This window comes from Ananas comosus, linkage group 3 (assembly GCF_001540865.1).
Source record: "Ananas comosus cultivar F153 linkage group 3, ASM154086v1, whole genome shotgun sequence".
Lineage (NCBI taxonomy): Eukaryota > Viridiplantae > Streptophyta > Magnoliopsida > Poales > Bromeliaceae > Ananas > Ananas comosus.
Window position 1 is genome coordinate 14774326 of NC_033623.1, and position 27553 is coordinate 14801878.

Below are 27553 nucleotides of genomic sequence, written 5' to 3' on the forward strand. Positions count from 1 at the left end.
TTTTTTTTTTTTTTTTTTTTTTTTTTTTTGTCGTCTTCGAGTTTCGGAGCTCACCAGTGGATCCGCTGGGGTCCACGTCAGCTCCGAGTCAATCCAACGTCACTGCCACGTCGCTACGACACTGCGTCGCGGGTCCCACGCTAGAGCTGTTTGTTTGTTTGTTTGTTCGTTGGTCGCGCACGACCAGAGAGTGCCACGTCAGAGCCGTACGAAGCGGTCTCGCTTGGTGCGCCACTTCGAAATGGAAGTACCGCTGACGTGGCACCAGGGCGGCGTCCAGGGCTCTGACGTCATTGTGTTCGGTCTACCACATCATCATGACCGTCCACGGAATTTCATTTGTATTAATTAAGGGATAATTGTCTATATATCCCTTAAAACTTTGAAAATATCTTATTTATTTATACTATTTTTTTTCTTTCCAATATACATCTTATAGTTATCACCCGTTAAGTTAATTTAGGTTAATTTGAGTTAAATATCTACCATAATTAAAAAAAATTAAAATACTAATTTTGCCCTTAATTTAAGGGCAAATAAGAAATGTTGGTGATGATAGAAAGGTATATTTGAAAAGGCCAAAGAGCAAAATATTTTTTGTACCTCTCATTTAAGGGTAAATAAAAAAAATAGTTGATTGTAGAAGAGTATATTTGAAAAGGNGGCAATATACAAAATACACATTTAGAATTAGTGTCAGTGTTAACACAAATTTAATTAATTTTTAGGCTAGATTACATTTTCTCTTCTTAAATTATATAGTGTATGACACTTTAGCTCTAAATACTTGATTTATTATAATTTTCAGTTTAAACTTTTTGTGTTATTGTTATAGATATCTGTTCTATAATATAATGTATATTAGTTGATTGAATGGCGTATGTATTACTAGTGTGATAATAATTATAATATTACATCAACACTATGTCAGCATCATATTATTATTCAGTAAATAGAAGTACCCTATAAAACTTAATTGTAACAATTAAATGTTTGAATTATAAAGTACTATCAAGCTCCTCATAATAGTTTGAAGGGCAAAAAAAAAAAAAAAAAGCATAAGTTTTACGTAGAAAACTGGGGTTTTTTTGCAAATAGCCCCCTGACAATTTTTTTTTTTTAAATTGGCCCTGTGTAAAAATTATTTGCAAAAATGGCCCTGGTCCCGCCCCGTCAGCGCCACGTCAGCGCCACGCGGGCGGGGCTGGGCCAAGTGTTTATATTGAACACGGTGAACCATTCACCGTGTTCAATACAAAAATCTTGTATTGAACACGGTGAATGATTCACCGTGTTCAATACAAACACCCACAACTTAGTCATTTTTGGCTAAGTTGGAGGTATTTGTATTGGATACGGTGAATGATTTACCGTGTCCAATACAAAATGGCTAAGTGGGATATATTTGTATTAGACACGGTGAATGGTTCACCGTGTCCAATACAAAATGGCTAAATGGGATATATTTGTATTGGACACGGTGAATCATTCACCGTTGATTCACCGTGTCTAATACAAAAATTTTGTGTTGAACACGGTGAATGGTTCACCGTGTCCAATACAAACACCCATAACTTAGCCATTTTTGGCTAAGTCGGATATATTTGTATTGGACACGGTAAATCATTCACCGTATCCAATACAAATAATTGAACACGGTGAATGATTCACCGTGTCCAATACAAACACCCACAACTTAGCCATTTTTGGCTAAGTCGAATGTATTTGTATTGGACACGGTGAACCATTCACCGTGTCCAATACAAAAATCTTGTATTGAACACGGTGAATGATTCACCGTGTTCAACTTATACAATTGGCCCAGCCCCGCCCGCGTGGCGCTGACGTGGCGCTGACGGGGCGGAGCCAGGGCCATTTTTGCAAATAATTTTTACACAGGGCTATTTTCGAAAATAAAATTTTTTATGGGGCTCTTTGCAAAAAAAGCCCTAGAAAACTTGTTCTTTATATTGGGGTTCTATGTTTAGTTCGGTTTTCTAGTTTTATGTCGATTTGTTTGTAAGTAATGCTAAGTGCATATGCATGGTCGCGTGTACGTGCGTAATATAATATATATAAATATAGTGGCGTTTGATTCGGTTGGTGGGGGTTAGGTTCACGTGGGCTGCGTTGCGATTAATTCATGGGTTCCACTTTGATACATTTTTAAAGAAATAAAAGGCAATAATCGTACTCTAATTAAGTGGCCGTTTAGCTGAATATTGTTGTAAATATAGTATAATTAAAAATATATGCAGTTAAAAATATAACAGTTATAATTATACATAATTTGTTCGGTTCTGTATAGATGCAAACTATTGCAGTTGTATTTCTTCTCTTTGATAATGTGATGCTGATAGTTGTATTTATGAATCTTGTCATATCTTCAGATAAAGTAGTGAGATTATTCTTTATTTATCAAATTTAATAATTATAATTAATTAAAACTTATTAAGTTAACATACACAATCACATTTCTATAAAAATTAAGGAAAAAAAACTATTTTTTACATTTTAAATAAAATTAATATTTTAAAAAATTTATTTCTTTGCATAAAGCTTGTATTGCCTAAAAACTTTTATTAGTATGAATATATTTACAAATATTTTTATTTTATTCATATACAAGTATATATATATTTTAATTAACTAATTATTTAGCTATTTATTTATTATTGTTAATTTGTAGATGATTCTATTTCTCACCAACTGCTGTAGTTGGAATTGCAGTCAATTTGGATATAGTTCCAACTATAATATTTGGACCTTCTTATGTAGTTGTGCTTAGCTGCACCTGCACTAAACCAACACAAAAATTAAAATTACATGCATTTACAACTGCACTTTAGTTGCAAATGTGTGCAACCAAACGAACCCTAAAAGTGCACATTAGAATTTGGGAGTTATACTCTATTCTCCTTAAAATTATACTGACTTAATTAGGTTTATAATTAAGTCACACATTTCATGAGCGATGATGGGGTGCCGTTCGAAAAGGATTCACGCATTAAAATAATTAAAGAGAGAAAAACTTTTACTAATTAATATATAAAATTAATTACAAGCTAGCCATCACCTGCTATATATTTTCTTCTGTTCATTTCAGATCATAGATTGCTGATTATACGTGTACAGTAAAACTATAATTTAGAAGTTCAAAATTACATAAAAAGCGCGCATGTTCTCTATTAAACGGAGTATCATGCTGAACATACCATTTGTTTATATAGCTAAGGAATTATTCTTATGTACTTCCTCCATAATCTCCAGATAATATGTATTAATATAGTACAATTAATAATTTTACAATAAAAATAATATATTAAATATATAACATATTATATTTATATAATTTAGTTTTAATTTAATTTATAATTTTAATAAATTTTGAAATTAAATATTGGAATAATACTATTCAATCAAAATTGTGGAATTGTAAATCTCTTGCTATTTTAGAATAGCCAGGAATAGCAAAATTTGACCGGAATAAAATATCTTGGTCAAAGATCATTTTGTTTGGCGGAATAGCGGGGATAACTTTTGTTATCCCCGCTTATACCGCCAACCAAACAGGGCTTTACTGTATAGATTCTGGTTACAGAACTAATTCTACACACGATGTTTGAACTTTGAAGTCTATATTTGTCCCCTTTTTCTTTTTTTCGAAAAGTCTAAATTTGTTCACTACTTTAATGCATGTTTATTGCTCGGTCATGTGTTATTTCTTGGTCAGCGATGCTTTGTGCGCTCAAATTCCTAAGCTTAATTTGTACTTAGCAAGGAGAGTCATAAAATCCCGCAAAGTTTGGAAATTTTTAATATGTTTGTGTGTTGATTTTCAAAGGTAGGTGAGAAGCATACAAATTAAGTAGGGTTTCTAATGGAGGTTTTAACTTGCGATTTTCGCCACTAATCAGGTTCATTTTTTTGTATTATTTGGTTCTCATATAGTTGGTTCTCATTAGAAACATGGTTTATGGAATTTGAGAGCGCACAACAAACTAAGGGCATATATAATTGTGCTTATTCTATGCTACATTATATATAGAAGAAGGTTACGTAAGTTAAGAGAGACATGCATTTATACCGCAAATAATTAAACCAGCAAACTCCATTAAGTCTATGTATGTTGTCATGGCTGATCTAAAACTTTGGCGCATGACAAAAGCGATGTAATAAACATAACAAAAAGTTAGCGTCGAAGGCTAATTGATTGAAACCGTGAATCAAAATTCGCAATTTCTTTTGTCTAAGTTTTGCCAACTTTGCGATTGTTACAATTAATCATGTATTAAATTATTCACAGTGTCCTCTTAAGTCGCACCTAATGCCTAATTTTTCGAACCTCTCCTCAATTTTCTAAATATATTTATAACCTTACAAGGCTTTTTTATTCCCCTCTTTTTTTTCCTTTTTTTTTTTATATTTTTCCCCTGATTGGCCGAGCCGTCGCACTCCGAGAACTTGACAATTTCACACGTGTGAGAGTTTCCACCGACAATTGAACCTAGACCGCTCACTTGGCTTGGCCCCACGTGCCAATTTCTTTTTTTTTTTCCTTTAAAGAACACTTTTTTTTCATTCATTTGTTTTACTCTTAGACTGTGTTTGGCACCGGAGATATTTCGAAACAATACGGAATATTCCTAAATTTGTAACTAAATTGAAGAAGAAGAATAGGGGGGAACGGGTTGTTCCGACTTCGGATCAAAACTGGTTGTTCTTGAACAACCCGTTAAAAGTTATTCGATCCTACAAAAATTGAGAACAAATTTGTTCTTCTCTTTATTTTATTAGATAAATGAATATATAAATATATTAATATAAATATTATTTTTATGATAATATATTTATATTTAAATTTTATTATATAATATAAATTAATTAAATTTGATATATTATTTATTTTATTAAGTTTTATCATTTATATATTAATATTTAATTATTTTATATTATATTAAATATTATATATGTAAAATTATTTTTTCATGTATTATATATTTTTTAATTTGTATTGAAATTTGTACTATTATTNTTTCTAAATATATTTATAACCTTACAAGGCTTTTTTATTCCCCTCTTTTTTTTTCCCTTTTTTTTTTTTATATTTTTCCCCTGATTGGCCGAGCCGTCGCACTCCGAGAAATTGACAATTTCACACGTGTAAGAGTTTCCACCGACAATTGAACCTAGACCGCTCACTTGGCTTGGCCCCACGTGCCAATTTTCTTTTTTTTTTTTTCTTTTAAAGAACACTTTTTTTCATTCATTTGTTTTACTCTTAGACTGTGTTTGGTACCGGAGATATTTCGAAACAATACGGAATATTCCTAAATTTGTAAGTAAATGGAAGAAGAATAGGGGGGGAACGGGTTGTTCCAACTTCGGATCAAAACTGGTTGTTCTAGAACAACCCGTTAAAAGTTGTTTGATCCTACAAAAATTAAGAACAAATTGGTTCTTCTCTTTATTTTATTAGATAAATAAATATATAAATACATTAATATAAATATTATTTTTATGATAATATATTTATATTTAAATTTTATTGTATAATATAAATTAATTAAATTTGATATATTATTTATTTTATTAATTTTTATCATTTATATATTAATATTTTTAATTTGTATTGAAATTTGTACTATTATTAATTAAAATTTAAGAATGTCTTACTTTTATTTTTATTTAGCAAATATATATATATATATATAAAATTATTATTATACCCTTATTTATATTTTTCTCGATCTTACTTGTTGCTAATGTGCCAGGAAAATTTTTTTAGATCTTCGTAGGTAGTTGGTGGAGTGGAAACTGACAAGCAGGTACGTAACGCTTTGTCCCCTCATTGGCCCACCTACTACATATATTTATCTTACTGTGAGGTAATTAATTAAAAACTCTATGTACGTGACATATTTAAGCCTTAATAAATCCATGCACGCACCACTTGTTAATATTCTAGTTCCCTTACGTGTAAATACTTTGACTTTTAATTAGCAAAGTGCAATTAATAAAATTAAGTAGTAGAGTTTATTGCAACTTAAAGGGTGGAAAATGTCAAAATCAAAGAGAGCTCTTCAGGCTCCGAGAATGGCGGCGAGAGACTTGTTCGATTGGTGGTTTGAAGTTTTTTTTTAATTATTTTTTTATAGGTGTTAATTTCTGCGTAATTGCCTTGTAATTAATTTCACGATTTGCAATTAAATTTATGCAACATTTACTTACAAAATTCACTTTTGAAATTTTGTTAGTGTAATATCATATTACACACGAGATGGCATGGTTTGGACCGAAAAATTATTATTTTCTATTATTAGATTAGCGGACTTTTTTTTTTGAGAAATAAATAGCACGTTATCCGCTTTATTCATTAAGCAAATAAATTTAAATATAGTCTCGTATAGATTAGAGGACATTAATATGAAAATATGAATGAAGTATTTATTTATTTATTTATTTATTTTGCTCTTCGTACAATTGAATTAACTATATTATTAATTTACGAAAGTAAATAAAATATTTTTTATTATACTCTTTTTGTTTGTAATTCTAAATTATATATTTAAATAAATGCTTTATCTATATAATTTTTAATTTTTTTCCTAATATAAAATTACTCATACATTTTGATTTACCTTTTTTTTCAAAAAAGAAAAAAAAACTCAAATGCCACTATTGTGGTTTCGCACTTTTTTACTTTAATAATCTATGGTTTAAGTGTATCAAGTTAGTATTCTATGATTTCATTTTTATTTTTTCGTCAGTTTTTTATTTAATATTTCGTTAAATTAGATACAAAAAACTTCAGATATTCCACCTAAATTTATCGAATATTCACTTTAGTACATTTTAGTTTTAATTTATCACTAATTAAACGAAAAAATTAATAAAATTAATAATAAAAAAAATAAAAGAAAATTAATGAGCACTAAATTGATATACTTTAAAATATAAAATATTAAAATAAAAAATTGTGAAATGACAGAAGTAATATTTAAAGTTGAAAAAAAAAAAAAAGTAGGGGTCACGAGCGTAACGAGAGGACGCAGCACACCGCACGTACAGCATCACGGGAAGTAAACGACGCGTGCACGTGCCGGGTCAAACAGCGAAACCACCACGGCTTCCGCTTCTTCGAACTTTCCCCGCACTTTTGACCGCTCCACGGCCAGCTCATCCGGGCCCCACGTGGGACCCGCTCAACTTTCCCAACTCCCCCTCCCCTCACCTGCTGCTATTTTTTGTTTTTAAAGAATTCCGGTGAGCGGTCCTATAGCCCGGTTGCTGCGTTGAGGCGACCGCGCACCGGGTCGTCGCCCCCTTACGTGGCGGGCCCCGGTTCCAGCCCGTCGCCACGTGGCCCACGTCGCTGCCGCGACAGCAACAGGTGTTGCTCCGCTATGCTATCGAAGGGCGGGCCCCGCCTACGGTGGGACCGCCACGTGTCCGCGAGCTGGACACCGCCACCGACGGTTAGTTTTGAAAAATTCTAGAATGCAACGGGTATATTAATGACGTGGCGTAACAAACCTATCAAATTAATTCTTTTAAGAATATATGTCCCATCATGATTGTAAAAAAATATTTTTATTGTACTTTTGTTTGAAAAGAAGGAATGTGATTGGCTTGTTATTGATGACGTGGTGCAAGTGTGACAGTGTAGAATTCCTCGTTAGTTTTACGTGAATCTGTTGCCTGCACGCGGTGTATCCCAAAACGTCACAACTGCCACGATAAGACAGTTTCCTGTATCACACTTATATATACACTATATTAAAATAAAGTTAATTTTTTATAATCAGAATGGAACAAATAAATTCAAAAAAACTATTTAATTGATTAAAATATTATATTGCTAATATAATCGGTGCATTCAATTTTGTTTTTCCTATCCAAGTTCAATTATTTTCTTTTGTACTAAGCAAATGACAATTAAAATATAATAAAAGTTTAATATGTTAGATAAAGTTACCATCCACGCAATATATATATATATATATATAGAGAGAGAGAGAGAGAGATTAATAATCTATTATATACTTTATTTAAAACTATTACTATTAATATAAATGTAATTTATATCTTTTAAAGGAGTAGTTTATAAAAGAAAACTATATGACTCAAAATTTTACTGCCAATATCTTAAATAATCTATAAATTAATAATGTTTAGAATTTATAATTTTTGTTGTTATATTTAATACACTTTTAGATCTCATACACCTCATAAGTTAGATTTTGAATTTAAAATTAGGATTAATATTATATATGTTCTTGCAAACATAGTGAATAATAAATATATCCCTATAAAGTTCAACTTTATTATATTGTCTCTACAAAAGTCCTGATATTTTCAAATATGTCATTGCCGTTAGAATCCGTTAGAAAAGTTAGTTAGCCATAGATTAAATACTTAATCCTAATTAGTTTTTGATATTTTTATTCCTTTATATTATACTAGTATGACTTTTGGAGGAATATATTTGTGATGACAAAATTGAAAATATAAACGATTTTCTAACGATAACAAACCAGAGGGACATATTTGAACATACGAAAGTTGAACTTTATAAGAATATATATTTATTATTCATTATGTTTGCAGGAAAATGTATGAAATTAACCCTTAATAAAATTATATAGTATATGACATGTACTTGTAGACCCGGTGCAGGTATAATTTCCCTACGTATACGTAATCGTCACCTCCCCATTTAATTAGCTAGTAGGAAAATACAACAACTACAAGTAGACTCTATTATTTGACTCTCGCAAGTTACGTGCCAATTTTTGCGGTTCAGATCAAGCCACGTAGAGTGGTCACACAAATAAGTGAACAACCCGGTCGTTAAAATTAGGGGTTGGGTACGATTTTTAAAAAATTATATTTCTCCTAATTTAGATTTTATAATTATTTTATAATTATTATTTTTAGTTCGTATTTCGGTAACAAACAGCCGATTCCTTCGGGAACACGTCTCCTCCTCCGCCCCCACCCCGCCTCAAACTCTATAAATACGCGGCGTCGAACACCTGGTCTCTCTTCTTCTCTCTCCTCCATTCCCTCCCTTCGCAACCCTAATTCGCTCTCCTTCTCTCCCTCTTCGCCAAGATTTTCTAGGGTTTGGCACGCCGACGTTTTCGTTCGCGTGCTACCTCCTCCTCCTTTTCTAGGGTTCGGATTTTGAGGTATTTGACTCGGCATTGGGGAGATCGGAGCTCGTGAGATCTCAGAGCTCGAGCTTTCTCGATCAGGTAATGGAGGATCCTCGTTTTGTTTATTTTTTCCTCTTTTTTTTTTCTTTTTTTTTCTGAACGATTACGAGAAGTGCATTTATTAATCTAATGCGTTACTCCTTGTTTCTTTCCATTACTGCATATTTTCTTCAGTTTTTTTTTCGTGTCTTGTTTGGATGGATAAAACACAAAGACCATCATCGTCTCGTGTTTTGATGAATCTTCAATTTGATTTGCTTAAGCAATGATACGAATGTTTCGTGTAGCTAACGTTCTTGGCTTTTATTGCTATTGAAGATGAATACAAAGATTTTTTCGGATATTTCCGTTTAATCTTTTCTTCTTTTATTTGATATTTCTTGAGCTAATTCGTGGTCGTCCCGTTCGGCTTTGGCTGCCCATTGTTTTTAATTTTCTGTCGACCGCCGCAGAAAAGAGAAGGGGGAGTCTCACCAACCCTAATTCGGTCACTATCCGATTTTTCGGATGTCCCACCTAATAAGCCCTCTTTACAATAAAATTATTACTAGAAAATTGACATTATTGTCTTTGTGATCTTTGGATTCTATTATACATGAATAAGAGGTTCATAATCTTCGATGTACTTTTTGTCGTGTTATCTTTTTGGCTGGTTTACAGTGATTTAATGATCAAAAAGGGTCTTTGTCTATCTTTTTAGCAACTAATAATGAAACTTGGCTTTTACTTGTGTGGTCCGGGTACTACGGTTGACGCTTTTTGGTGGTCTTGGCCTCTTGGGCCATGGTTTCCCTCTGTGTTTCTGGCGAAATGTGGGGCATGTGCATGTACTTTGTCCCTTTTTTTTTTTCTGAAATTGATAAAACGATTTCTTGTATCAATTTTTTCTTTCTTTTTTTTTAAAAGAAAATTCGATTGTTTTAAAATAAATTTGCGATTGGTTTCTTTTTTTTCTTCCAAAAAAAAAATAATATGTTGAAACTTTTATTTTATTTTATTTTATTTTTTTTGACCCCATTATTTTATTGTTTTCCCGTTGACTCAATTTTCACGGTAAATATAAAATCAAGATGCAAGTGGCACGCTCTCCAAACTGGAGTTGTCTTTTTATTATTGCTTAGATTATAGTGTTTACACTATATATTTGCCTTTTCAGAGCGGCTATTATTATTATATAATATTCGAAGCTGGTAGTTACATATTATGATGGACTGCTAATGTAGATTGACGAATTTTTTAATCTGTCAGTATAGAGGTTGCACATGGCTACTTACTAAATCAAGAATAAGTCCAAACTATCTGAATTTGGAGCACCGAATAGATCCGGTGATCCGAATTCAAGGAGGTGCGGGATCAAGGGCCCCATGGTTGGGGGCCCTTCATTCAACAACTCCGTTAGATTCTCTGAATTTGAAAATAAAAAAAACGGAAAGAAAATGTAGCATTGGATTGGAAGAAATAATGAGAGGGCAATGTTGGGAAAGGAGGGGGTTTAACAATGCTGATGCATTAGGGATTGCTAGAGGATTCCAATCAAGTTAAATAATTCTGTTGGGATGGGATTATTCAACCTCACTCGAGAGCTAGGATTCATGAGATCCGATTCATATGCTCTCTTTCAACCCTACTACCTGATGCATCTCCTACCTGTTGTGATCCTGGACGATTTTGAGTCACTGAACCTTCTCTCTTCCTCCAGTGTTGTTATCCCTACCAATTTAATCCAATCGTTGATGCCAAAGCAAGGCCATAGTACTTCTGATGGGAAGTTTGTATAGGTGCTGATTTCATGTTTGTCCTACTGGGAAAGCTTATTGATACTGAGTTCTATGGTGGTGCTGACAAAGCATCACTAATTTGCGTCGAAAATGCTGAGAGGATACTGTTGGATCTTTTTCTATGAGTCTGCCTTTTAGTCGAAAGTAGATATTTTCTTTCTCTTCTTTTCTTAGTAGCAGTAGGTTTTGGAAAGATTTCACCTTTTTTCTTATAAATCATTCGCCAGAAAGTGACAGTTTATCGCACTTTTTTATTTGAAAAATACGTTGAGTTTTTAGCTAACCTATTTTTGTTATTATCATCCTACTGTTTTCTAGCTCACTGATGATGACCTCACAGCTATAGTTCTTGTAGCAAAATTTTATACAGTTGAATTAATGTTGTTGTTCCTTGTTGCTAATGCAGTGAAAAGATCGTTTGATCAAAGTCTCCCGAGTCTCAACAAATTTCTGATGCTTCCGTTCCAAAATGTGTGATCGTGTAGTATAAATGCTTTATTGTGCTGGCAATGACAAGGTATGTCCATACATACTAAGTTGATTTTCAAAATATTTCTCCTGGTTTGATCTGTTCTGATGCAACTTTGTCTTGTGAACAGTTCTCAGGAAGTGTTCTGTTGATGGACTGCATGCACAACTGCAGTGACAAGAAGACATTGAAGAGGTGGTTCTTTATTGACAAAAGGGTTGGGTAATTATACAAAGAAAAAGCTTGTTCAACCATTACTGAGCTGATTGTAAGAGACGATATCGAAACACACACGCATAGAATTGGATCTAATGGATTTGAAGACGACCCATAACTCCCCTGTTATTACTGACCCTGTACCTGTAAGCAAGTCACGGCTAAGCTTGTCTTCGAATCTGATGCCGTATTCACCGACATCTGCTGGTTATTCTTCTCCTAGTCTGTACATCAATATCCCCAGAAGGAAACCGATACCTGATCTACTCGATAATGTCCGTGCTAATTCTTGGCTCGATGCCATGAAGTCCTCCTCGCCTCCTCGCAAGAAGCTGAACAAGGATTTTGGCTTAGATAATGAATCTGATGAGATTGATCATCCCTATCTTACTTGGATGGTAAATTCATGATTCTGTTAATTCAAAAATTTAGGGCTCTGGGGAAGTTATTATTGTAACATATTCTGAGTGTTTACCTATGTTTGCAGATCAAATATCCATCAGCTTTATCTTCGTTCGAGGAAATCACTGCCTATGCTAAAGGCAAGAAGATAGTGTTGTTCATGGATTACGATGGGACTCTATCACCTATTGTTGACAATCCTGACAATGCTTTCATGTCGGCTTCGGTAAGTCTTGTTCGAATTTCATGTAGTTGGTTTGGACTTTCCACAAATTTGACATTTAATCTTTTATAATTTTGATTCTTAATGTGCATACCTTTTTCTAGATGCGTGCTACTGTCAAATATGTTGCAAAGCATTTCCCAGCTGCAATTATCAGTGGAAGGTCTCGAGATAAGGTATACAATATAACTAATTGATTTAAATAGATGCTTGATCTGTTATATAATATCCGTTTCTGGTTGTCTGACCTTTCCCTCTACTGTTTTTTTCCCTTCCTTTTCAGGTTTTTGAATTTGTAAAATTAACTGAGCTATATTATGCTGGTAGTCATGGGATGGACATAATGGGTCCGGTTAGAAAATTGGAGTCCATAGGCCATCCAAACTGCATTAGTTTGACTGACAAGCAGGTGAATAGGGATTTTTTTTCCTCTTCTGGTCGGATCAAATAAAATATTTTATTTCCCTTTTTAGCCATCTATGTTTGTATTCTTGTTTGTAATCATTTTGTCATGGTTGTAGGACAAGGAAGTGAATCTCTTCCAGCCTGCAAGCGAGTTTTTACCTATGATCGATGAGGTATGTACAATTTAGTAATGTTTGCAAGCTAATACAATGTTTTCCAACAGTGTTTCACTCAGTGTGCTCATTATTATATTCTGTGAGCAGGTTTTTAGATCCCTCGTCGAGACTGTTAAAAGAATTAATGGTGCGACAGTTGAGAACAACAAGTTTTGTGTCTCTGTACATTACCGTAACGTAGATACAGAGGTAAAAAAATTTTAGACCCAATTTCTATATCATATGTTTGTTCATTTTCAGGAGAAACTATATTGATGGTGGACTAACTTATAATTATCCTTTCTCCTAATGATTTGCTTTTAGAACTGGGATCTGGTTGGGCAGGTGGTGACCGAGATCGTAAAGGGATACCCTCGTTTACGACTAACTCATGGGCGGAAGGTATGCCAAAACCATTGTTTCTTTTACTTGGCTTAGTTTATCCTTTTTCTTTTTTTTTCCCATGTTGTTGGTTCATTTTATCTTTATTATGGCTGATCTTGTGGTACAGGTTTTAGAGGTCCGTCCTGTGATTGATTGGAACAAAGGGAAGGCTGTCGAGTTTTTGATGGATTCACTCGGACTGAGCGATTGTGATGATGTACTTCCGATTTATATTGGGGATGACCGTACCGATGAAGATGCTTTTAAGGTAACTTTGTGAAAAGCTATATTTGAATGTTGGAGAAAGTTGATTCCTACGTTCCCTTTTGCCATCTTTGGATAGGATTTATAATAGTTCCTTATCATATCTCATCTCAGGTTTTGAGAAAGGCGAACCGGGGGTTTGGAATTCTAGTATCATCTGTGCCAAAAGAAACTGCCGCGTTCTACTCTTTGAGAGACCCATCTGAGGTAGAGCTCATCTCTTCTAATCACAAACAGCGACAATTGCATTTATGTTTCTTTTATGTTTTTGTTTCATAAGCGACAATATTTCTCGATTCGCTATGCAGGTAATGGAGTTTCTCAAGTCCCTGGGGAGATGGAAGAAGCGCGCATCATTGCAAAATGAGAGCAATCATCTAACTATAACTATTTAATTACGGCTTTATATAGACTACTAGTGGTGACAGGTTGCTGACAAATAATAGCAAGACGCAAAGCAAAGGCACTGCAATTTTGAGGCAAAAATTCAGTGTTGTTATTTTTCTTCTTCTTTTAACAAAAAAAAAAAAAGAAGAATATACTGCACTCTTTCCTTTCCTTTGCTAATTCATTTTGTTGTAATTTCAAACTGTCATCATATATATGGCGCTCAATGTTTTTTTATTCTTTTCTTTATTTTTCTTTCATACATTTTTGTTTATTCTTTGTGAAGATCCTTTATTGTTAAGTTGCTTAGCTTCGAGGTACTAGCTAGTTTACTATTTCGTGCTTGGTCTTCCTGGTATGGGGCTTGTAACATGTCTTTCGAATTGGACCTACTTCCGAATCGGGAGTTTTAATGCTGAGTTCAACTGGGCCTAAATATCCTTTTGTCTCCCTCTTTCTTTTCCGGGCAAACTTTTGTTTTTGTTTTTGCCCAACCCACTTCCTATTGATCGCTTAAGATTTTCATCACATTATCAATAATTAATCAATCATATTTCTTTATTTAAAAAAAAAGATAAAATAAATTTTTTTAAAATAATCATGATGAGATGGGTGGATTTAAAAAAAGTTAAACTTTCTACTGTTAAAAATGGGCCACAAACTTTTCACCTATTTACATTCGTTTCCACTGCTGTATAAAAACTGTGATGTTCAAATTAAGTTTCCGGTGTACAAATCCTCTTTTGGCCCATCGAAGAGTCCTCCAGAAATAAGTCGCGACTTCTGGCCGGTGTCTGATTGGGTTCATATAACTATTTATTTACTAATGATGAGCCATCGCTTGGTCGGCAATTCGGCATCCGAGGTGGGGTTCGGGCCATGTTTTGTGGTCGACCAAGTCACTGAAGTCCAATGTCACGCTCCACAGACGGAACCGTTTCCATCTTATTAAACCCTACTGATTCTTAAGCCCGTACTGTAGCGCTCACTCTCTTGCCACAGCGATCTGCTCTTCCGCACACAAAAACGAACGAGAACGAAGATTTCTAAGGCAGAAAAAAAAAATAAAAATGCAGAGCTTGAGAGCCTCCGCCTTGGCCCGGCGCGCGCGATCCGCGGTTCGCTCGCTCTCCAACTGCAGGGCCCTCTCCTCCCACCTCAGCTCCTCCCCCGACGCCGACCACCTCCAAAACGAAGTCACCCTCTTCCCCTCTCTCTCTCTCTTTCTCTCTTTCTCTTACTTTTCTCTCCACACGTATATTTGTAAAGGCGTCGACCGGTTTCAGGTGCTGGTCGAAGGCAAAGCGAGCGCGCGAGCCGCGATCCTCAACAGGCCCTCTTTCCTCAACGCTCTCACTACCAACATGGTGCTCTACTCCGTTCCCCTTTTCTCCTTGGCCTTCGCCTTTGCCTTTTTCTTCTTGTTGTTGCTGTTGATTTATCATGGGAATGCGCTAAAGATGTTCGATGATTTGTCCCTGCGAGGCTTTTAATATAGGCTGTGCGTTTGAAGAAGCTCTACGAGTCCTGGGAAGATAATCCCGACATCGGTTTTGTCATGATGAAGGTATATGCCTTTTATAACCGAGTCCACAGACGTGAAACTGTCGGTCGGAGCGCTTACATGTGCTTTTCATGTTTTGAAGGGCAGCGGCAGAGCATTCTGTGCCGGCGGAGATGTCGTCGCCCTCTATCGATTGATCAACGAAGGTACGAGCTTAAAGCTCTTCTTTGTTCGATTCGAATACTACATCCTACTTGGGACCACTCAGAATAGATAGTAGATACATAGAGAGAGCTTAGTAGCAATTGGAGACGTAAAGAAGGTAATGTTGAGGGTAATGTTGAGGATGCAATTAGAGAAGAAAAGAGAACGATATTGGAAACAATGGACTGAGAAGGTGAGAGGAAAAATAAATTAGAGGAAGAGAAGAAGAGAGGTATAGCAGGAGATGGAAAAATTCCACCTTTTACTTAAACTGATTACTCATTATTATCGCATTCAGGAAAACTGGAGGAGTGCAAGGATTTCTTCAAGAACTTGTATATGTACATATACATTTTAGGCACCTACTTGAAGCCACATGTGAGTATGACTTCGCATTCGGTAACTTTTCAATTAAGCATAATGGAGAGCGGCTTATGGTTGAAATTAGAAGATCATCATTCTTATATGATATTTGAAGAATGTTGGTGATCTTTTATTATGTGTATTCCTTCTTTCTACTTTTTCTTGTTTGACAATTGTCGTCATTGCTTGCCATTGCTGCCGCTACCACCACCACCATCACGCTACGACGACTTCCACGACACCACAGCCTCACTACCTTCGCCGCTGTTGTCTCATTACCTTTGTCTCCTCCTGGAATTGTTGAAGCCGCAATCATCCCTACCGCTGACTTTATTACTACTTGTTGCCTCTGCCATGACTATCATTTTTATTTTCTACCCCAGTTAAGCAACAAACATGTTGGAGACTCGATCATCCCAACTTCACTGCAAGCCCATTCTAGTTCCCATTTCCAATCGTTGATGAATCAAATAAATGCATCTTGTTGTTGCACTCTAGAAGCATAGAACAAATGAAATCATGCCTTACTTTGTCGAAGTGTCTTTCTAGAGTTAGTTCTTGCTTCATTCTGGTGCTTTCGCCTTTCTATGTTCACAAGTTTTCTTCATAGACCATTGGAGGGTTGTGCTAGTCCTAATAGTCTGTTAGTCCTGCTTTCTTTTTCTATATTTACTCACCAAATTTTGAACATTGCTATGCAATTTCGTACTAATCTTTTCTTTCATTTACTTTTTTTAATGACTATTTTCTTTTAGTTAAAAGTCACTTTTCGTTTTGCCTTAAGCCCTTAACCTATTCTTGGCTGTCATTTCAAAGTGTTTCTGTTTTTTTTTTTTTTTTTCTTTCTTTTTTACTTTGTTCTACTTCTTGAAATTGTAAATTATGCTTCAACAAATTGCTAGACATTAGGCAACTAGACCGTTCAATTAATCTTTGGTTTTAGTGCTGACTTTTGTCATTTCAAATAGGTGGCGATTTTGGATGGTATCACCATGGGTGGTGGTGGAGGAGTTTCAATTCCTGGAACGTTTCGTGTAGCTACTGATAAGACCGTAAGATTCATAGTTGTTTGCTATTTCAATGCTTGTCCCTGTCAAGTCAGTTTATTCATTTTAAGGCTGCTTTGTCCATCTTATGCTTGTGTCAACCTTCATTATCCTAACATACTTACATGTTTTTTTTTTTTTTTAATTATTCTTCCATCCAGTTCTTTGCTACTCCAGAAATCCATATTGGTTTCCATCCTGATGCTGGGGCTTCTTTTTACCTGTCACATCTAACTGGTCATGTAGGTAGGCTTGCGAGTTGAGAAAGATTACACACATTTTCAAATTGTATTTTGTCAGTTTTGATTTAATGTGTTACAGCAGTTAATATTCTGAACTTGTTGAATATATGATTGCGCATTGTGTTGTGCAAAATAATAACTCCGAGTATTATCAGCAGCTTTTATGCAGCAATAGTGGTATTCCTAATGGTTTGGAATCTTCTTTATTCTGTGCGATGTAATGTAGTTTTTTGGTTTTGTAGCTGATGAGTTTCATACATTTTTAAACCTCTTTCATCTATAATTTTCAATGTACATGAATATGGTCCTTTCCAAGCAAATTTACTCTGTATATAGGGGAATATTTGGCTCTGACCGGTGAAAGGCTTAATGGGGTGGACATGCTTGCTGTTGGTCTTGCTACCCACTATGCAATGAGTGCTGTATGTATTCATGACCTTACTCCCTTATTTTTTTTTGCTGGTAGCATCGGCACTAGTAGTTTTCCTAGCGCTCATTTATGATGATATTTTCTTCAACAGCATCTAGATCTAATTGATGAACGACTAGCAAAGTTGGTAACTGATGATCCTTCGGTTATTGATTCCTCTCTCGCACAATACGGTGACATTGTTTATCCGGATAAGAAGAGCATTATTCATAGGTGACATTCTTCTTACACATCCTTAGCAGTTGATTATTGTGAGGGCAATCATTTCATTCTTTTGTGCATACTTGTACAATAGTACTTTATTAATATTTGTTTTGTATTATTTAGTTTATGTTGAAATCCCTTTTTCCTATTTAAAATTTTGGTCTCTCTCCTCTATCCATCCGCATGATGCATTCTATGTATAGGATATTATTTGGTATTCTCACAATTGAAAGAAGCTTTCGTTGTCTGACTTTTTAGTTGATTTTGTAATTTATACAGTAGTATAATGTAATAGTCTAGAAATAAACTCTCAGCAAGTTGATCCTTTATTGCTCTCGTGCGTTCAGGCTGGAGGTAATAGACAAATGCTTTGGCCGTGAAACAGTCGAGGAAATCGTGGATGCTCTGGTAAGCCTTGCCCTTTTCTTTTCCTTGATCACTGGGCACCGACCTCAACTTAAAAGACAACAAAAGATAAAACCGACCATCTGGAACTTTGTGATAATTCCTTTTAGGTTTATTGTAACTGAAACAACAGATACAGTTGAGTTCTCTCTTTAAAGTTCTATCGCGTCACCATCGCCCATCTAATCTCTTCAATCACAAATTAATTAGGAAATTGAGGCTGCTAGGACAAATCAAGATTGGTGTACTTCTGCTCTCAAGAAGCTCAAGGAAGCTTCTCCATTGAGCTTGAAGGTTTCACTGCGATCGGTAAGTCACGAGAGAACCTCTTATTGCTTTATTCGTACCTGTCTTTCTGACATAGCTATTGCGCAATTTCATAGATCCGCGAAGGTAGATTTCAGACTCTTGACGAATGCCTTGTTCGGGAATACCGAATGTCTCTTCATGGTATCTCAAAGAAGGCCTCTCACGACTTTTCTGAGGTATTAAAGCATTAATATTTCCAAAAGGATGTTTTACTAGCTTGTTTAGGGCTTTCTAATTTGTCATGGTTCCTTTAGGGTGTAAGAGCACGGTTAGTCGACAAGGATTTGGCCCCTAAGGTAATTAATTATATTCGATATAATTCTACTGTATAATTGCTAGTTTTGGGTTTTTTTTAATGTAAAAACCTGCGATTCTCGTATGCAGTGGGATCCTCCTACTCTGGAACACGTATCAGAAGACATGGTTGATTATTACTTCTCGCCTCTCGGAGAATTCGAGCCTGAGCTAAAGCTACCTACGCACTTGCGAGAAGCTTTTATCTAATTTTGGATACTTCATGAAGTTTGTTTTAATTTTTCTCTGAAAATTTGCTAGACGTTGCGAAGAGCATCAGAAGCTTTGTTTTTGCTATGCACCACTGCATTTATTGGAGGCGTAGTTTTATTATATCACACTCCTCAGAGTTTTACTGTATCATATCCGCATTTCGGATGCTGGTGAATTTATCGAATGAGGATATACGTTCTTGTTGGCGTCAGATAATTGCAATAGCAAATGCACCCTTGCAGTTGCCCTTTCCTTTTTCCCATTCTTGTAATTTCAAAAGGAAAGACTCATTTTATCTTTTTATCTCTTTACATTTTGAGAAAATGTGAACTCGGACTGGATATTGTATCGGGCTCTTGATGGAATGGGCCAAAGCTGGGATTGAGCTACTTTTTGATATTAGATGGGCCCTCTGGCCCAATGGACCGCGCCCAACTCTATATATTTAACCAAACTGCTTCAAAAGTGATTTTGGCTTAAATGCTGATGTGTCTACTAACCAAAAAAAAAAAAAAAAAACCGTTTAGTGCCTTCTCAAAAAAATAAAATAAAAGAAAACACCCTCAGTTTGGAAAGAAGTAACATCAAAACATACCTCACGACCACCTCCCCCTACCCAAAAGAATGAAAGGAAAAAAAAAAAAAAAAGGTCCAGTGATAGTACCTCAATAAAAGGAACTCTAGTAATCCGAATCCGACTCCAAATCTGAAATTCGAATTTGAATCCGACTCCAAATCTGAAATTCGAATTTGAATCTGAATTTAACGAATTTTAAAATTCATACCCAAATCTGAACACGATAAAAAATTCGAAACCCGAACTCATTATATCTCTTTTCACTATTTTAGAATATATTATATTAAAATTTAAATTTTAAAATATAAATTTAAATATAGCATTAAATTTTTATATACATACTATATATAATAAATATAAAATAAATTTAAGTTCAGGTCGGATTCGGTTTCGATTTCAATTTTGAATCAGGTATATAGTCAAAATTTATATCCGTTGAATTTTTATTTTTAATATTTTATATTGGATTCGAAACCATGTTCGTTTACCATGGAATAAACCCGATCTGGTCGGAATTCGGGTTCGGATACTTACCCATTGAAATCCCTAGGACTCTTCTCCTACTGGCACGTGCTTCACGCGTGACTTAGCCCTTATTGGTTTGAGCAACGGGCTCGAATGAAACCGAATAGGCGAGGCCAACCTCTCTCTCGTCCCAGTCCTCTCCACTCCTCTCCTCTCCTCTCCCCGGTTTCCCTTCTTCATCTCCCTTCTCCGATCGCGCCTCTCGAAACCCCCAGATCTCGGCGACGCACCTGAATTCGCCGTCGACTCCGTTAGATCTCAACCCTAATTGCGTTTCGCCGATCTCCTCAGATCCCGATCCCGGGTAACAAAAGGTATCCACCCCGATCCCCTCTCCGTAAGATCTATAATAAATCTTAAATCGTATCTCATCTTCGTCGTCGTCGTCCTCCTCCATTGTCGATCCCCGCGTCTCCTCCTCATCAGATCTGTGTTCCTTCCTCCCAGATCTCGGAGATCCAAGGACGAGTAGGAGGAGGAAGAGGAAGAGGAAGAGGAAGAGGAAGAGGGAGTAGTGCAAGTAAATATCGAGGGAAGACGAAGATGGAGAAGTCGTGCACGCTGGTGATCCACTTCGACAAGGGGTCGCCGGCCATGGCGAACGAGATCAAGGAGGCGCTGGAAGGGAACGACGTGGCGGCGAAGATCGAGGCGCTGAAGAGGGCGGTGATGCTGCTGCTGAACGGGGAGACGCTGCCGCAGCTGTTCATCACGATCGTCCGGTACGTGCTCCCGTCGGAGGACCACACGATCCAGAAGCTGCTGCTGCTGTACCTGGAGATCGTGGACAAGAGGGACTCCCGCGGGCGCGTGCTGCCGGAGATGATCCTGATCTGCCAGAACCTGCGCAACAACCTGCAGCACCCGAACGAGTACATCCGCGGCGTGACCCTGCGGTTCCTGTGCCGGCTGTCGGAGTCGGAGCTGATCGACCCCCTGGTGCCCTCCGTGCTGGCCAACCTGGAGCACCGCCACCCCTTCATCCGCCGCAACGCGCTGCTGGCCGTCTCCGCCATCTTCCGCCTCCCCAACGGCGAGCAGCTCCTCCCCGACGCCCCCGACCTCGTGGAGAAGGCGCTGGCGGCGGAGCAGGACCCGTCGGCCCGCCGCAACGCCTTCCTGATGCTCTGCGCCTGCGCCCAGGAGCGGGCCGTGGCCTACCTGCTCTCCCACGCCGAGCAGGTCCCCGACTGGCCCGACCTCCTCCAGATGGCCGCGCTCGACCTCGTCCGCAAGGTCTGCCGCTCGAACCGCGCCGACAAGGGCAAGTACATCAAGATCATCATCTCCCTCCTCGGCTCCCCCAACACCGCCGTCGTCTACGAGTGCGCCGGCACCCTCGTCTCCCTCTCCTCCGCCCCCACCGCCATCCGCGCCGCCGCCAACACCTACTGCCAGCTCCTCGCCTCCCAGAGCGACAACAACGTCAAGCTCATCGTCCTCGACCGCCTCAACGAGCTCCGCTCCTCCCACCGCGACATCATGGTCGAGGTCGTCATGGACGTCCTCCGCGCCCTCTCCAGCCCCAACCTCGACATCCGCCGCAAGACCCTCGACATCGTGCTGGAGCTCATCACCCCGCGCAACATCGACGAGGTCGTCCTCACCCTCAAGAAGGAGGTCGTCAAGACCCAGAGCGGCGAGCTCGAGAAGAACGGCGACTACCGCCAGATGCTCGTGCAGGCCATCCACACCTGCGCCATCAAGTTCCCCGAGGTCGCCGGCTCCGTCGTCCACCTCCTCATGGACTTCCTCGGCGACAGCAACGTCGCCTCCGCCATCGACGTGGTGCTCTTCGTCAGGGAGATCATCGAGACCAACCCCAAGCTCAGGGTGTCCATGATCCAGAGGCTGATCGACACCTTCTACCAGATCCGGGCTTCCCGCGTCTGCTCCTGCGCCCTTTGGATCCTCGGAGAGTACTCCCTCTCTCTCTCCGAAGTGGAGAGCGCCATTTCCACCATCAAGCAGAGCCTCGGCGACCTCCCATTTTACACCGCCGCTGAGGAGGGAGACGCGGCGGACTCCTCGAAAAAGCCACAGCCTGTGAGCTCCGCCGCGACTGTTTCATCCAGGAGGCCGGTTATTCTGGCGGATGGGACGTATGCTACTCAAAGTGCGGCCTCTGAGCTCGCCACTTCGGCTCCCATAGTTGTTCCCGGCTTGTTGGCTTCGACTGCTAATTTGAGGTCCTTAATCCTGTCCGGCGACTTCTTTTTGGCGGCGGTCGCGGCGTGCACTCTCACTAAGCTTGTTCTGAGGCTGGAGGAGGTCCAGCCGTCGAAGGCCGAAGTGAACAAAGCTTGCACCGGTGCCCTACTGATCATGGTCTCGATTCTGCAGCTGGGGCAGTCCTCGTATCTTCCCCACCCGATTGATAACGATTCTTTTGATAGAATTATTCTGTGCATAAGGCTGCTGTGCAATACTGGGGACGAAGTTAGGAAGGTATGGCTGCAGTCGTGCCGCCAGAGTTTTGCAAAGATGCTTGCGGAGAAGCAGTTCCGGGAGACGGAGGAGATCAAAGCCAAGGCCCAGATTTCCCATGCACAGCCGGATGATCTTATTGATTTCTACCATCTGAAGAGCAGGAAGGTACGTGAATATTGCTGTTTTAAACATAGCGAAACTGATAGGAAAATTTGTTTCTTGATGCATTTGTTACTTTGTCATGAGTATTATGTTTAAGATGTGCAAGTCTGTTGGAATTAGTGAATAACTCATATGTCAAATGCTTACACTGGTTGCAATTGTTACTATTTCTTGAATGCCGTATTTAAGAAACACATTTGTTAAATGTAGGAGACTATGATCTAAAACAATTCTAAGCCATTGACTATAGAACTTTAGGGAACATTGTTTACTAATATAAATAGTCTGCACGCTTTTACATTATTGAAAAGAACTGTGCATTTGCTACATGTCAGTGGCAAGCTTATTTGAAAAGAACAACTATATGAAAGTGCAAACAGGGCCTTTTGGTACCGCATATGCGCTTTTGCTGAAAACCTGCAAGAAAGCGCTGATACGAATGTAGATACATTTTACAGAATCTTGCTTGGTGTTTATGATGGGAAGATGTAATGATAATGATAATAGTCTTTGCTAGAAGGTTTTTTTTTCCGTTCCCTACATGAGAAAAACTTCATTGTGGTAATTTTTGTCTGAAGATTCCTTTTAATTATTGACGTATAGCATCAGCATGAGAGCATGTCAAATGAACCGGCAGATCTTTTAGATGGGCAGACGTGTTAAATAGTTGTATGCTAAGTCGTTTTCATACATTTGTGTGGAGGAATTTGACAAATTGCTTAGCTGTCTACATTTTTGAATCTTTGCATTTAGCTAGGTTATGAATTATATTACTCGTAAAATGTACCTTGGCATTCCTTGTTTACAGGGAATGACCCAGCTTGAGTTGGAGGATGAGGTCCAAGATGACTTAAAACGTGCGACTGGAGAGTTCACAAAAGATGGGGATGATGCAAATAAACTGAACCGCATTCTTCAACTGACTGGATTTAGCGATCCTGTCTATGCTGAAGCATACGTAACCGTTCATCACTACGATATAGTCCTTGATGTAACAGTCATAAACCGTACAAAAGAAACACTTCAGAATTTGTGCTTGGAATTGGCCACCATGGGAGATCTCAAGCTCGTAGACCGTCCGCAGAATTATACACTAGCACCTGAGTCAAGCAAGCAAATTCGGGCCAATATTAAGGTCTCTTCAACTGAAACTGGAGTAATATTTGGGAATATTGTTTATGAGACTTCGAATGTGCTTGAACGAACTGTTGTCGTCCTCAATGATATTCACATTGACATCATGGATTATATCTCTCCTGGTAATTGTGCTGATGTTGCTTTTAGAAGTATGTGGGCCGAATTCGAGTGGGAAAACAAGGTACGCGATTTTTACTTTAATATTACTTAAACTGGCTCTTAACTTTGAACATACAAATTTTCTCTCTAAAACATACAGCTCTTGCATATTGTGTGTGCCAGCTTGTTGTGTCTTGTGTGTTGGTAAGCTTCACTCTTAAGCATCTGCATTTTAGCATTACACCGGAATTAGGAAGCAGCTTCTTATTTTGATATTCCATATATTCCAGCTTCTTCTTTGTTAAGCAAACAATGTAAGCTAATGGTTCAACGAGTAGTTCATGTGCATGTTGTTCTTTCTATGTTCTTTGTAGTTTCTTAAAAAAAATAATAATAATAATTGACTTTGTGCCATTGTAATGTTAAAATATTTAATCTGGTTGAAGGTGACTGTTCTGTTATAACTTATAAGTTTGACTAAACTCTCCGTATGCGAGAAAATTATCTCTACTATATAATCTTAGCTCCAGTTCATCTATCCTTACTCTAAGACGTTTATTATGTCGGCTGTGATGAACCTGTGATTAGGAATTTTTACCCAGAGGTCTTTTCCAGCGTGCCCTTCAATTCTGCACTGGTTCAGTTCACAACTTTAGATGTCTTGTGATTTTTATGTTCTTCTGATTCTTTTGCTATTACTTCACAAAATATGCTATATCCTCTTGCAAATGCTTTGCAGTAAGCTGATGTTTTGGCTGCATTTTCAGGTTGCTGTGAACACTGTTATTCAGGATGAGAAGGAATTCTTAGATCACATCATCAAATCTACAAACATGAAGTGCCTCACTCCGCCGTAAGTTCTGACATCACAGATGATACTTTATTGAATTTTCTGTCCTTATTTATCCCCTTCAATCCATCCAACTAATACGTGTTCGTCATGCTCTGTGATGTATTTCATTGCAGTTCCGCGCTGGATGGAGAATGTGGGTATCTTGCAGCCAATCTCTACGCAAAGAGCGTGTTCGGGGAGGACGCATTGGTGAACGTTAGTGTTGAGAAACAGGCCGATGGGAAACTCAGTGGCTACATTCGGATTAGAAGCAAGACACAGGGTATCGCGCTCAGCTTAGGAGACAAGATCACTCTCAAACAGAAGGGAGGGAGTTAAGCTGCGTATCTTCGCGCACATCCTCCATACTTTCTTTCCAACATCTTTTTGGAGATTATTTCCAACATCTTTTTGGAGATTATTTTGCCCCTTCCTTTTTATATATGGATTTTTTGAACTTGGCAATTTTTCACTCTATGCTGCAGATAATGTTGTTGTGGGTAGGTAATGGTGCCAATGGGGACAGAACCTCCCTCTTTTTTCTTTGTTTCGCATTTAGATCTGCTCAATGTTTGCTATACATATTTTAGGAACTTTGATTTATTTTTATTCTTAATAACGGTTTCTTCTCAAATTGTTAGGAACTATGATTAAGCTACATCGCATTTCGTCAGAGTAGCTCTTGCTTTCGTATTCGAATTTGTCATTTCTTGATTTGTCATTTCCTACAAATGATGAAGATTTTAGCAGGATCGACAACATTGTAGTTCGTACATCGCATCATTATGTTTGCAACCTCTGTGTGTCATGCAGTAGCACATTCGTTTGCTTAACTACGATTATACGTGAATAATGTTTGTTTAGGCACTAGCTAATCTGATTGTCTGCTGGTGGTGAGTTTTAAAACTTTTGGGCTTTCAAAAGTATATATATAAAGACGGATGCTTTGGACAATGTAGTCTCCAACTAGGCCTTAATCAGTTCACAGGCCTGCTATTATGCTATGGGCCTCCTCTTACCAATGTTGGAGCTTCGACCCTTTAATTTAAGCTGTTACGCTGCATAATCTCCACTGTTGGAACTTTTGCCACGTTCCGGTATAAATTAAATGAACCTTTATATATATATATATATATATAGCAGGGCTCCTCCGTGCTCCTGAGCCGTTTTCGATGATGGAATTTTTGAATCGACGATCGGCTCCATTAGACTTAATCTAGCGCATTTGAAGTTTTTAGAAAATAATTTTTGCGATTTTTTGATATCATTTACCTAATGATCGAAAAGATTCAAAATCTATAATTTTTAATGATTGATATCTGTCGTTTTCAAGTTTAACGGTGTAGAAGTATTCAAATCAGATGAAATTTTGATATCAAATATTTTTATACTATCTACAAACAAATCAATATTTCTGATCGAAAATTTTAGTGCTATATCATTTTTTATAAGAATTTTTATTTTCAGCCGTTAAAAATTATTGATTTTGAATCATTTCGATTGCTAGGTAAATGATATCGAAAAATTGTAAAAATTATTTTCTAGAAACTTCAAATACGCTAGATCAAGTTTAACGGAGCCGATCGTCGATTTGGAAACTCCATCATCGAAAACGGCTTAGGAGCACGGAGGCCTCCGTGCTCTGAGAGCACAAGCAGTCCTGCTCTCTCTCTCTCTCCTCTCTCTCTCTCTAATATATAATATATATATATATATACAGAGTTGAGCTAGAATACTATCGATAGTAAACATGCTTTTACTATCGATTTATTTTCGATGATAGAGCTTCCAATTGACGATCGGCTCCGTTAAATATGATCTAAACCATTTAAACTAGCTAGAAATCAATTTCACGGCACTTCGATATTGTTCTTTTATTCATCAAGTGAACAAAAAAATGAATAGCTGAAAATGAATATTCTTTAAAAAATGATGATAGGAGTCTTGTAATCAAGATCAAGAGTATAGATCTTGTTTTAAATAGTTTAAAGAATTTTCTAACAAAAATTCAATTGATTTGGATATTTTATGCCGTTAAACGAGAAAACGCCTCTTATCAACTATTAAAATTACAAATTTTGAAACTTTTGATCATTAGGCATATATGTCGAAACGATTTGAAATTTGATTTCTAAACACTTCAAATGGTATATATCATGTTCAACGGAGCCGATCGTCAATTTGGAAGCTCTATCATCGAAAAAAAATAGGTAGTAAAACGGGTTGTTTACTATCGATAGTATTCTAGCTCAACTCTCTCTATAAAATATATAGAGTGAGGCTACTATTAGCGGAAGCACGGAGCCTTCCGTGCTTCAAGCTCGTTTCGATGTTGCAACTTTTGAATCGTCGATCGGCTCCGTAAACTTGATCTAGAGTATTGAAGTATCTAGAAAATAAATTTTATATAATTTTACGATATCATTTGCCTAGTGAACGAAAGGGCTCAAACATACAACGGCTGAAAATAAAAATCTTACAAAATGTATAATATGACATTAAAATTTTAAATTAAAGATATTGAATCTTGTTTTATATAGTAATAAAGAATTTTCTATCAAAATTTCAACGGTGATTTGGATATTTTCTACACTGTTAACACTTGCAAACGGCTCATCACGGCCATTGAAATTTGTTGATTTTGAGCCCATTCGATCACTAGCAAATGATATC

The 27553-nt window shown here is 37.3% G+C and overlaps 3 protein-coding genes across 4 annotated transcripts; all 3 read left to right on the forward strand.

Moving 5' to 3' along the window:
- On the forward strand, positions 9040-14205 carry LOC109707738 (probable trehalose-phosphate phosphatase 2). Its single transcript, XM_020229252.1, has 12 exons — positions 9040-9260; positions 11406-11516; positions 11599-12082; positions 12172-12312; positions 12414-12485; positions 12593-12718; positions 12831-12887; positions 12978-13079; positions 13194-13271; positions 13381-13521; positions 13632-13724; positions 13826-14205. The coding sequence occupies exons 3-12, from the start codon at positions 11780-11782 to the stop codon at positions 13910-13912; spliced, it is 1200 nt and encodes a 399-aa protein (XP_020084841.1). The 5' UTR covers positions 9040-9260; positions 11406-11516; positions 11599-11779; the 3' UTR covers positions 13913-14205.
- LOC109707737 (3-hydroxyisobutyryl-CoA hydrolase-like protein 2, mitochondrial) lies at positions 14804-19442 on the forward strand. The gene is made up of 14 exons (XM_020229251.1): positions 14804-15100; positions 15191-15271; positions 15403-15471; positions 15551-15614; positions 15911-15990; positions 16944-17027; positions 17183-17267; positions 17600-17685; positions 17785-17906; positions 18245-18305; positions 18513-18611; positions 18686-18787; positions 18866-18907; positions 18996-19442. Exons 1-14 carry the CDS (start codon positions 14975-14977, stop codon positions 19113-19115), a joined length of 1221 nt encoding a protein of 406 aa, XP_020084840.1. The 5' UTR covers positions 14804-14974; the 3' UTR covers positions 19116-19442.
- Positions 20326-25573, forward strand: LOC109707736 (coatomer subunit beta-1). Of its 2 annotated transcripts, none has more exons than XM_020229248.1 (5): positions 20326-20534; positions 20647-22815; positions 23621-24130; positions 24816-24901; positions 25015-25573. In XM_020229248.1, the coding sequence occupies exons 2-5, from the start codon at positions 20764-20766 to the stop codon at positions 25217-25219; spliced, it is 2853 nt and encodes a 950-aa protein (XP_020084837.1). In that variant the 5' UTR covers positions 20326-20534; positions 20647-20763; the 3' UTR covers positions 25220-25573. The 2 variants fall into 2 exon arrangements, with proteins under 2 accessions (XP_020084837.1, XP_020084839.1); XM_020229250.1 differs by having other exon boundaries at positions 20668-22815.

Coding starts and splice junctions, on each gene's coding strand:
- LOC109707738 (XM_020229252.1), top strand. CDS start 11,780: ATGGATTTGAAGACGACCCATAACTCCCCTGTTATTACTGACCCTGTA. Junction 12,486..12,592: donor GTGGAAGGTCTCGAGATAAG/GTATACAATATA, acceptor CTTCCTTTTCAG/GTTTTTGAATTTGTAAAATT. Junction 12,719..12,830: donor TTAGTTTGACTGACAAGCAG/GTGAATAGGGAT, acceptor TCATGGTTGTAG/GACAAGGAAGTGAATCTCTT.
- LOC109707737 (XM_020229251.1), top strand. CDS start 14,975: ATGCAGAGCTTGAGAGCCTCCGCCTTGGCCCGGCGCGCGCGATCCGCG. Junction 17,268..17,599: donor ACATCTAACTGGTCATGTAG/GTAGGCTTGCGA, acceptor CTCTGTATATAG/GGGAATATTTGGCTCTGACC. Junction 18,908..18,995: donor ACAAGGATTTGGCCCCTAAG/GTAATTAATTAT, acceptor TCTCGTATGCAG/TGGGATCCTCCTACTCTGGA.
- LOC109707736 (XM_020229248.1), top strand. CDS start 20,764: ATGGAGAAGTCGTGCACGCTGGTGATCCACTTCGACAAGGGGTCGCCG. Junction 24,131..24,815: donor AATTCGAGTGGGAAAACAAG/GTACGCGATTTT, acceptor CTGCATTTTCAG/GTTGCTGTGAACACTGTTAT. Junction 24,902..25,014: donor ATGAAGTGCCTCACTCCGCC/GTAAGTTCTGAC, acceptor ATTTCATTGCAG/TTCCGCGCTGGATGGAGAAT.